Source organism: Letharia lupina (assembly GCF_014066315.1).
Source record: "Letharia lupina isolate WasteWater1 chromosome Unknown contig_21, whole genome shotgun sequence".
Classification (NCBI taxonomy): Eukaryota; Fungi; Ascomycota; class Lecanoromycetes; order Lecanorales; family Parmeliaceae; genus Letharia; species Letharia lupina.
The window spans coordinates 1,080,437-1,091,166 of NW_023502990.1; the positions used below are offsets into that span (position 1 = coordinate 1,080,437).

Sequence of the window (10,730 nt, forward strand, 5' to 3'; positions counted from 1 at the left end):
TGTCCACCAGGCTGGGAAGGCCCTGCTTTCGCCCGTGGCCAAGAGAGAGAAGTTGTGGAACTATCGAAACAAGAGAAGATGAACCCCACGCCGACTCGCTTCTATACTCACTCCATTTCAGCTCCCGAGGCTGTAAATTCATTCCTGGGGGCATAACAAGTCTCAGCACATGCATGTCCGAGACGTGAATCTTATGAACACGAATAGTTCAATCGCTTTTGCTTGACATCTTTTTCCCCAGGGAGTATCATCCTGCGCGCGGGACATTGTTGAGCATATCTTGTCTCGTAGTTGGAGGAGGCGGCATGACTGCTCCACTTGACCCGTTGCGCTCGAGGCGTTGGCGGATTTGTGTTGCTGGGTCTTCCATGGGCTAACGAGAATGGGACGTGTCAGTTAAATCATGGCAATTTGGAGTGTATCGCCTAAGAATTTACCTGATACTGTCCATCAAGCCCTCTCTGCCTTCTTCCATCCCTCGAAACGCCGCTCTCGTCTTGCAGCCTCAGGGCATCAAGCCTCTTCTGACTGTCTTGCGTTATTGGATCTTCATCGATCCTGCTCGGAGGGTTGAATTTCTGCCCCCGTAGATCGGTCAAAGGGGGTATGGCTACGTTTCCACCCTTTGAGTTCTGCTTTGCCCAATCAGCTATCAGCGCCCAGTTGGCTGTTCGAGTCCGCAGAGTCTTCTCGGCGGTAGCCTCGTGTTCGCGGTAATGTTCGGAGCACTCGTCGAAGAGCTGCGGGTTGATCTCCATGAAGAGCTTCATTGCGTTATAGACCATGCCATGTATTGTTCTGCCTAGGTCAGCTTGCGCATTCTAATGATAGGTGGCAGAACGTACCTATTCCAATGGCCTTTCGAGTTCTCATAGAGTGGCTGAAACATAATTGGCAGGATGACTTCGACGTTGTCGCTGATGAGGTTGCAGAAGTATTCGTTGTTCCAGAAGTATAGCGCTCGCTCCGCAACCTGTTGCACTTGATGAGCTTAATGCCCAAGGTACAAAACTGGCGTTGCCTACCTGGAAATGTGGGCTGGCGACAGACTTCGCGAGCTGATTGAACAGAGGCTCTTGAACCTTGGCAAACTCTGCGGGATCCATGACCTCGAAAATATCTTCCACTTCGTTGAGGAACATAACCTCTTTAGTACTGTTTACCTTTGGCCAGTATCTTAGCAGCCCCAAAACGACCTATTCAACAGTCAACCGGGATCTAGTCCATCTTAGAGAGTTCAAGGCGTACCTCTTCAGTCAAAGCAGCGTCCTTCTCCAGAAATTGCACGATGCAATATGCCAGTTGCGGATGGTACATGCTCAAGCTCTTGACTTTGTGTAGAGGTATCAACACCCTCGTGAGGAACAGCTTGTGCTCTTCTTTGAGAGGAAGTGCGAAACCGTTGATGATCGAACCAAGAATCTCCAAAAGTTCCGCAATGCCGTTGAATCTTTCCGTCTCGTATATGAATTGGAAGAAAACGTTATTTATTGACCGTCGAATGTATGAGCGCAGGTTCAAGAATTTTCCGTAAATCCGATGTAGGGTAGTCTTGAGGAAGTCTCGTTCTCTCGGGTCTTCTGAGTCAAAGAGTTCGAGAAGCTAAATGATGTTAATGAAATTCCATGCTCTGTTAAAGAACGCCGTACCTGAAGCACAAATTGATGGTCTATGAAACCTTTTGCAATGTTCGTGTTGAAATCCTGGCTTTCGATGAATCGAAGAAAGAACTCATACACCACCTGTATATGAGGCCACGCCACTTCTAGTACTGGTTCGTCCTCCTCAGGGTCAAATGCTTCGCCTTGTGGATTGATCGGCGGCGGTATTGGTCGGAAAAGATTCTTGCTGAACATATCAACTACTCTCGGGTACATCGGCTCTGTGATGACTTGTCTGTTGTTCGCAACATAATCCAAAAGCTCATGCAGCGCCAGCCGCTTGATCTCTTTTGACTTCATATCACCACTGGCGTCGTTGAAGTCGAAGATGATGTTGCACTGGTCGATCTTCTGCATAAAAAGCTCTTGCCGCCGATTGGGAGGTACTTCATGGAACCCTGGTAGCTTCTCCAGCTCACGCTGCCTCTGATCTGATATGTCGAATCGTGACGAATGTTGCCGCTTTGGCGTTCTGATGCCTTCTGGAACATCTTTCGGAGTAGTGGTCAGCCTGTCGAAAGCACCCGACTTCTGTCCTCTTCCCGGCGGAGCAAGGTCTCCAGGCATAGTCTCTGCAGCACCGGGAGGGGGGATATGCTGAAAAAAATGTCAGTCCAAAGAGCACTTAAATCTTTTGAGGAACAGAAGAGAAGATCAATTCTAGCAGGTTCATTGAAAAAGCCAGCACGCAGACGTACCGGCGCACTTCCTGAGCTTGGGCTTATGACCACATTGGGAGCCACGCCATGTCCAGATCTCGTCGGTGTACCTGGCGCTCCTGAGCCGCCTTGACCGCCCACGCCAGACTGTGAAGGCATGAAGGGGCCGCCAGAAGGCGCTGCATTGGGTGTACCCGCAGGGGATGCATGCATAGGGTTGCTGGAACCACCTCGTGACGTACCATTTTCCCCAGGAGGTAGTGGCTTGTTTCTTGTGTCATTCACAGTTGTTGTCGACGAAGTTGGCGTACCCTGATTGGAATTGCTGGGCGAGTGGGTATTGCCTGGAGCGACCAACGTGGAGCTGGAGCTTGGTGCTGGGGAAGAACCGCCAGATGCGGAGTCTTTCTTGTTCTTTGACTTGCTGTTGGAATCTCTGGCTCGCGAAAGCTGTTCATGCTGAGTAAGTCAGCTAATTCATGAACGTAGCAATCACCAGCGCGAAAGGCAGCAAGTTGCGAGACAAAATAGGCGGGGCGCGTACCACTCGCTGTTTGAAACCTTTCATCTTGCTTCACTCGAAGATAGTGTGTACCCCTAGCTCGGGCTCCTTCTCAGAGACCTCGGCGCCCCTGGACACGGTGCAAATGTTCCCACGCCGAAAACCCAGCAGGTAGCCGTTCGCTGTCGTCCGGTGAGAGCCTTGGTCGAGGAGATCCAGAGGCGTCTTCAGGCGAGTGTAGGAAATTCGTCAGATTCTCTGAGGAGCCATGCTTTTCGCTAGAAAGCGGATATCAGAAGGGTCTCCGGATTGTTGATGGTCCTCGTGGCTAGAGCCGTATGCAGTAAATTGCGGCTCAACATGCGGCTCAACGCCAGACGCCAGTCGCAGAGAAAGCTTCACGTTAGATATCAAAGGTTGCAAGAGCAGTGTAACAAGGTCAGTGCAATGATAGACTGGTTCAATGCTTGTCTGTTGTCTCGTCGTCGATAATAGCACAGAGGCGAGTGCAAGAGCGGGCTTCCGCACTAGCGCCAAATCAAGTTAGAGGTTGCGGGGCCGTTCGAATCTCTTGGCGCGCACAACCAGTCACATGTGGACGGCGAGGGTACTTACTTTATCATGCTAAAGGAACGCTACCTTATTTTGTCGCCTGAAGCGCAGAGGCATATACCAGATATTGCTATGAATGTCCTAGATGATGCGAAACTTGCCTTGTAGATGGGAAAAGATTGGCCATATGTATTGGAGTTCGCAGCAACACCTGAATCTCTTTTCAACCTTCTCATTATAAACGACGGAAGCGCTCTCATGCCCTTGTCTCCCTCAAAGTTTTTCTACTTTGCACTTTGATCGTGCTTCAGTCTCCCCACCAGGGACGTGCTCCAGTCCAACCCGATGCTGTGGCCTGAAGCTTGTCATTCCCAGTATCTTCACGACCTTGATCGTTAAATCTTATTATTGGAGAGGCAGGGATGGAGAAAGTCAGTGGCGACAAAAGCACGGTGTCTAGCTGTCACAAAAAACCTTCTTATGCCCCATGGTACACCGTTCCCAACCAACCCATTGTGAGTGTTGAGCATCCGTTCATCATCAAGGATGTCGACAAAGGACTAGCAACCCTCGGAAGTCCCAGCAAGTTGGAAGAGGTAAGCCGCCTTTATCTCAACAGGCATCCACATCTGATGTTTCTTAGCTGGTCCAAGAAGATGACGCTACCGCCAATCTGTATCTGAAGCCGGGAGATCGCATGTCCAAACCCTTGAAGTCGGCCAATGTCAGCACGAATAATATCCTTCTGAAGGTGACGGTGCCGAAGAGAACTGGCCTAAAGCGTAGGCGCGGTGCAGGGGGTCCGTATCATGAAGGCGTCGAAATAGAAATGCTCGGAGAGCGAGGGGCGCCTATGGTCATGGACGCTCAATACCTTTTCCGCTCAATGCACGACAATCCCAAGAGCTATCAGGTCGAAGCAATTGGTACTGTCCACCAGACTCATCGCTTCCGAGGTATGGAAACATTGTTTCCTGAGGGTGGATTTGAGTGCGCTGATACCATTAGGCATGCCGGACTTCGTCACCTCGACCGAGAACATGCCGCTCACAAAGAAATTCCGAGAACATATATTACCAATCGACTGTAAGGTTCTCCATTCAAGAAAACCGCATCCATTGATTACTGTCAGATGAGAAAATGAAAGGCTTCAAATTCGATATGAGCAAAGGTGTCAAGCCAAATACTGAGATCATTCCGCCCCCATCCTGGACTCATTTCACTCTTCCTTTCAATTACTCGTACGTCATTCGAAGTTTTTTACGAATGGTCAAGGCTAACAATTGCCAGTTATCGCCAGAATCCTTGTGTAAAGCGAGTCGTTGATCATCTGGGTAACGTCAGCACCATCAATGTGCAAGCTGGTCCAAAGATTACGAATCCTCCTGTGCCTTTTGATGTCAATGTCGTCCCACAGGGTCCTTCACCAGATCTTCCTGCTATCGAGACTCTGACGCCCGCAATGCAGCGGTTGGTCAACAAAGCGCTTAGTATAATGCAGGACAGGCCTATTTTCACCCGAAGAGCACTTTACAACTGTATGCCAGGCAATGACTGGGATATATTGGGTCACAATGCTGCCAAATACGTCTACCAGTACGCGGGATACATGTTCTCGTCTGGCCCTTGGCGCGATGCTCTTGTTAGATATGGCGTAGACCCACGCACAGATCCCAGCTTTAGGATCTATCAAACTATGATCTTCTTGCTAGAAAACGAGCGTAAAGACAGTCGAGCAAGATTCAATCGGACTAGACCTGACCGAACGAAGACCGAACAAGTGTCGAGGAAAGAGAGCCATCTTTTCGATGGCGTGACCGTCAGCAAGGACGGGAAGATATGGCAAGTTTGCGACATCTCAGAGCCGTTTCTGAAAAGCCTCTTGTCCACCAATAATCTTCGTAAAGAGTGTCACGTAAGCATTGCGAATTCACGTGCTATTTGGCGCTGACCCAGTTCCAGATTGAAAGGGATGGCTGGTACCATAACGGCACCTGGGCAAAAGCCAAAATTATCATGAAAGCCAAAATTGCTGCTATCCTAGACGGTGTGCCCTCGAATGACGCCGCCTTCGCCAAAGTCGCAGATGAGATGCCCGAGATTATGAGAAACAATAACAGAGCCGCAACGTATCTAAGCCCGAATGCAACGCCAGAGGAGACTCATTTAGCAAGTGTGATCCGTACCACTGCTCAAATGCATTACTCAGCCAACCAAGACGGCACAAGAGGGAACGACGGCTATGATGATGAGCGAGACCAAGATGAAGAGATAGCGATGCCAGCGGTGCTTGACGACGGCCTGATAGATCCGAGGATTACTGAAGCTGTCTCGCAGTTTGCGCCTCGATTCCGAGGCTGAGCGGAAGGAGACGACTGGTGAAAGAATGGATGTTGGTGGCGCCCAGGACCTAGACCAAAAAGGTGAAATGTGGCATGCTGCTAATGGGTTTTGAGAAAGATGAAATAACAAACAGCAAAACGAGTCACGGCCGCAAGCAAACGAGCTACCAGCGAAAGACAGCTGTATGAGCAGTACGTCGCGCGACCTCCAGTACTTCGTATTGGCGGACCAGGACAATGAAGCGGTTGTCTCGCAATAGGTTCAGCGTTTCGTCCAGGTTCTCCTTGAATCCCAAATTCCTTGGGTGCAGTATTCGAAGAGAGCGCGGTCTTACCTGCGAGGAGCTTCCATGTGTTAGATCATTGGCTCCAATTCCCGCTCTCTGTCGTGAAATTAGGGTCCGTCACCATTTCCTCTAACCAAACTCACCGGTCAAGGCAATTACCATGAGAGTAGGCGACCTCAATCTTTAGGGGGGCTTCGATGACAGAGACAACGAACTCGCTGTTTAGTCTTGGCGTGATGCCATTGGCTTCTTTTCGAAGCCCCCTTACCAGTGCATTTTCTATTCTCCAGACTGACTGGACCGGTTTAAAATCAACCCGATTGAAGGGATGGGTGGAGAGTGCCATGGATGTGGGTTAATGTTTTCATGGCCAGAATTCTCGTGTCTGGGGTCAACAACCTCCTTCTGGAGCAAGCGCTAGCAATCTACGATTCAGGAGATTCTCAGAAAGCTCATGAAGCATCCAAAGTATCTGAGGGCAGGCACGCCACCCGGTCAAAGTTCTGTCATGTCGAGATCTCTCAGTCAGATTATATTCCACACGCTGAGACTAGGCTGAAACTCCCATTTGTGCGATCGTGTAAAATTGCCAAAGTTGCCACGTCGTTTACATTCCTGATTCATTATACTAGACTAGCGGAGGGAACTCCGTTCTATCTAACCCTCGACCTCAGTAGACTCCATGACACCTCTTCAGATCGAAGGCTAAGCTTCACGCGCTGTTTGCGAACCTCATTGTCAGTTGAAAAGGCTGATTACCTTGTTCTAGACTTATGTTGCGCAGCACAGACAACTGTCAAAAAAACCTTACGCGTTCTAGATCCCGTGCAGGAGATGCCTCCTGAAAGACTAGGCTCATTCTCCTATGTCCTGCAAGAACCCTATGGCGCCCCCTTTCTCTAAAAGCACCCTAAGCGTTCCGTATCCGTCGATATTTGGGCGGTTTGCAGAGACAATGGAGCGTCCTGCGATGCGACTGCATCCAGGGGTAAACGTACGCCCGCAAAGCGCCACCAACCCTCGCAGCCATCAGTGAGCTTTGATCTCCATGTCACTTCGAAAGATTCTATACGCCACCTTGCATTTGGCTGGGTGCCGTTTGCGAGGAAGTCTGGGGGACGAGAGGTACAAATAGGATCAGAAATACCGTAGATCAGACTTGACATATAAAATTCATCAGCATAATTTGAAGTATCGCGACAATTTCATCGGCCGAAGTGCCTAAGTTGACACAATTGCCTAACTTGCCGTCCGACTACTCTATCATTGTCTCACATCTATCCACCCATTCTGTATCCTGCAAACATGTATCTCCCTCTGACTCTGATTCCCCTTTCAGCCGTCAATTGGCCAACATCATTGCCCGGTAAGCGAGGCATTTTCCTCTTCCACACTCTACATTCACCTAAAGCTAACATCATCAGTTCCCGAAAACGGTCAAAATGCAATGGCAGTACCGATCACATCACCAACTCCAACTGCTGTGATCGCATCCTTCGAAAAACGTCAACCTGCATACGCTCCCGTAGAGACATATAAGCCCGTCCTCGAAGTCTTAGCCGGAAGTGCTGCCGACGCATTGGAAGAGCGTGCGAGTGGTGCGGATGATGGTTTCGACAGTCTCCTCTGCGCGACCTTGAAAGCGCTGAAGGGCGAGAACCCTGCCACATTCACTAGTCTGTTGCAATCCTGCACCGACTTGACTGATTCGAGTTCGACTCGGCGTACGAAGACCCTCAAGGAGCGCAACGTCGTTAACGACAAAAAGGACCTCGCTACTGATATTGAAGCTGTGGACAGTGGATCTGGCGAGGCAATTCTGGGCAGAAGCGCGACCAATCTCCTGGAGAAGCGCGACCTCGACATCAACAATATCATGAAGAAGCGCCAAGACGAGGGCTCGACAGCCTCCTTTGAGCCACTCTAGAAGAGGTCGTCGCCGAGCATCCGGGCCGGATTTTCCTCTCTCGGTCCTTGGTGCAAGTCTATGAACCATTCGGCTAGTCCCTAAGTAGAGTGCATCATCTGACACAGCAAGGCCACATTGTTTGCATTTTACGGAGTTTGAGTTGCATGAGCATACGCCGACGCAGATGCATCGACAGCATGTAGGGGGAGTTCGGGTTTGCTGCTGAGCAGATTAGGTGGCACTCGGCGCGCGAAGGGTATGGAATGAATCATCATTTGGCGTTGCTGGAATTGCAGGCGCGGTGACTCTAGGTTTGGGAGCCCAATATAGCACTAATATGTTAGTCGATAGCAGGAAGCAATAATGACAAAGCATATCTCTCGATGTAACGCAAATTCTTGAACCAACAAAAGACAGAGAAAACCTCCGCGAGTCCCTTTCACACTGGCCGTTCACAGCGGAGTTGCTTCGTCAAGCAAAAGCTGTTATAACCCGTACCCAAGACACCGCCAGGGAACTGCGGTGCTCACAGCAACCAGTCTTTCGACCCTATCACTGTCGCCATTTGCTCGGCAATGCAGGTCTTAGTGTTGTAGCTCTAGATCGAGACTACACGCCTTTCGTAAAGGTTCTCTTCTCTTCAAACTACGACGACAGTAGATATCTCGACCGTAGATTTGAGTAGCAGCTCGTTTATCCCCCTTGACGTTGTTAAGAGGTTTTTCATTCGAAAGGAGTCAATGCTCTGAAGCAGTGTTATCGATAGAGGCGTCTTGTAGACGCGCTAAACGCGGTGCAGTAATCAGTAAACATTGAATCTATGCCAGTGCCCAGTAGCCGTACGAAACGCACACCTTTTGACAAAAATGCAGCAGCTGCTCAAAGACTGGCGGCAGGATGCCATGCACAAGCACCAATATGAGTCTGCTATCTACATAGGGGATAAGCTACTCGCCATTACCAGTAAGCAAGTCAACCCATCCGCAAGAGCAGAGAACTCATCTTTGCCAGATGATCCTAACGACGCCTTCTTCCTTGCCCAAGTCCATTTCTCAACCGGCAATTATACCCGCGCGCAAAGTTTCTTAGACAAGCATGATCTCGTGGAACACAACTCAGCATGCCGGTACTTGGCCGCTCATTGTCAGATCAAGCAAGGGAAATACGAGGAAGCTCTCTCAATACTAGGAGACAGAAATCCAAGCCATCTTATTATATCACCGAGTAAGACACGGCGGAAATTACACCATACGAATGGGACACTACGGCCAGGAAGTAAGCATGGGAAAGCAACAGGGAGACCTGAGAGGATAGAAAAGAGCGAGGAGAGGGATCGGGAGAATACATCCAACATCAAGTACGAAGCAGGCATGTGCTATCTACGGGGATTATGTTTCGCGAAGCAAAGCGCCTTCGATCGCGCGAAAGAGTGCTACAAGGACGCTGTACGAATAGATGTACAATGCTTCGAAGCATTCGATCAGCTCATGAAGAACTCTCTCATGTCACCAGATGAAGAATGGACCTTTCTGGATTCCCTAGACTTTGACTCAATCTCTGGAGAAGACAGTTCTACATCTCAAGAAGTCGCTCAGTTCGCCAAGATGCTCTACACCACCCGCCTCTCGAAATACAAGAACCCTACGGAATTCAACCACGCATCCGAGACCCTTTCTACCCATTATAACCTCGCCACAAATCCAGACCTCCTCCTTTCCAAAGCTGAGCTCTTCTTCACACAATGCCGCTTCAAACAAGCACTCGCCCTCACAACCTCTATCCTGGAAACCGACGAATACAACTTCTCCATCTACCCTCTCCACCTAGCTTGCCTACACGAGCTCGCCCAGACGAATACGCTCTTCCTAATCTCCCATCGCCTCGCCGACCTCCATCCTGACGAGCCCGCCACCTGGCTAGCAGTCGGTGTTTACTATCTCAGCATATCCCAAATAGCAGAAGCGCGGCGCTTCTTCTCTAAAGCCTCAATGATGGATCCACACTTCGGTCCTGCCTGGATTGGGTTCGCGCACACCTTCGCTGCAGAAGGTGAACATGACCAAGCCATTTCCGCATACAGTACCGCTGCGCGCTTATTCCAGGGGACTCATCTCCCACAGCTTTTCCTTGGCATGCAGAATCTACAGCTCAACAACATGACTCTCGCCCACGAATACCTCAACGCCGCTCACGCCCTGTGCAGCACTGATCCTTTGCTTCTCAATGAGCTTGGCGTGGTCTTCTACCATCTTGACCACCTCTCCGAAGCCATCAACATCTTCAACAGTGCTCTCACCATTGCAGCCGACATAGATAGTGATCCTAGGGCGTGGATCGCTACCCGCGCAAACCTTGGCCACGCGTACCGCCGGCAACGAGAGTGGGCTCTAGCATTGCAAGAGTTCGAAGAGGTCTTACGCCAGGGCGGTCGGGATGCAGGCATCTTCTGCGCCAAGGGTCTCGTGCTGCTAGAGATGGAAAGGAGCTGGGAAGCGGTGTGTGCGCTACATGAGGCTTTAGCTGTGGGGCCGCAGGACCCGATCGCTACCGATCTGCTAAGCAGGGCGCTGGAGGAGAACGCTAGCGTACAGGGATGGGGTGGTGCGATGGAGGCAGAGGATGAGGTAGATAGAGAGTTCGACAAGGTCCTGGCGGCAAGGAGGCATGGGCCTGTGGGAAGGAAGCCAAGGAGAAAAGACAAAGGAAAGCAGAGAGTCAGCGAGGTCGAAGAGGATAGCATGATGATTATGAGTGATGACGAGGATTGAAGGGTACTCATTTCGGAAAACAAGGGGCCCAGCTTTGCATCAGGTGTAAA

At 50.3% G+C, this 10,730-nt stretch overlaps 4 protein-coding genes across 4 annotated transcripts; 3 read left to right on the forward strand and 1 right to left on the reverse strand.

The window, feature by feature from the left end:
* Window positions 1–247: 247 nt before the first annotated feature.
* HO133_005527 (uncharacterized protein) lies at window positions 248–2,888 on the reverse strand (the record flags this gene model as incomplete). Its single annotated transcript, XM_037296436.1, has 8 exons — window positions 248–373; window positions 438–798; window positions 846–973; window positions 1,026–1,196; window positions 1,249–1,602; window positions 1,650–2,258; window positions 2,360–2,779; window positions 2,865–2,888. The coding sequence occupies 8 exons, from the start codon at window positions 2,886–2,888 to the stop codon at window positions 248–250; spliced, it is 2,193 nt and encodes a 730-aa protein (XP_037148418.1).
* A 908-nt stretch (window positions 2,889–3,796) lies between these two features.
* Window positions 3,797–5,735, forward strand: HO133_005528 (uncharacterized protein; the record flags this gene model as incomplete). The annotated part of the gene is made up of 6 exons (XM_037296437.1): window positions 3,797–3,970; window positions 4,018–4,330; window positions 4,383–4,460; window positions 4,507–4,615; window positions 4,665–5,289; window positions 5,337–5,735. 6 exons carry the CDS (start codon window positions 3,797–3,799, stop codon window positions 5,733–5,735), a joined length of 1,698 nt encoding a protein of 565 aa, XP_037148419.1.
* A 1,573-nt stretch (window positions 5,736–7,308) lies between these two features.
* Window positions 7,309–7,930, forward strand: HO133_005529 (uncharacterized protein; the record flags this gene model as incomplete). Its single annotated transcript, XM_037296438.1, has 2 exons — window positions 7,309–7,369; window positions 7,428–7,930. The coding sequence occupies 2 exons, from the start codon at window positions 7,309–7,311 to the stop codon at window positions 7,928–7,930; spliced, it is 564 nt and encodes a 187-aa protein (XP_037148420.1).
* An 848-nt stretch (window positions 7,931–8,778) lies between these two features.
* Window positions 8,779–10,680, forward strand: HO133_005530 (uncharacterized protein; the record flags this gene model as incomplete). The annotated part of the gene is made up of 2 exons (XM_037296439.1): window positions 8,779–8,875; window positions 8,924–10,680. The coding sequence occupies 2 exons, from the start codon at window positions 8,779–8,781 to the stop codon at window positions 10,678–10,680; spliced, it is 1,854 nt and encodes a 617-aa protein (XP_037148421.1).
* Window positions 10,681–10,730: the final 50 nt, after the last annotated feature.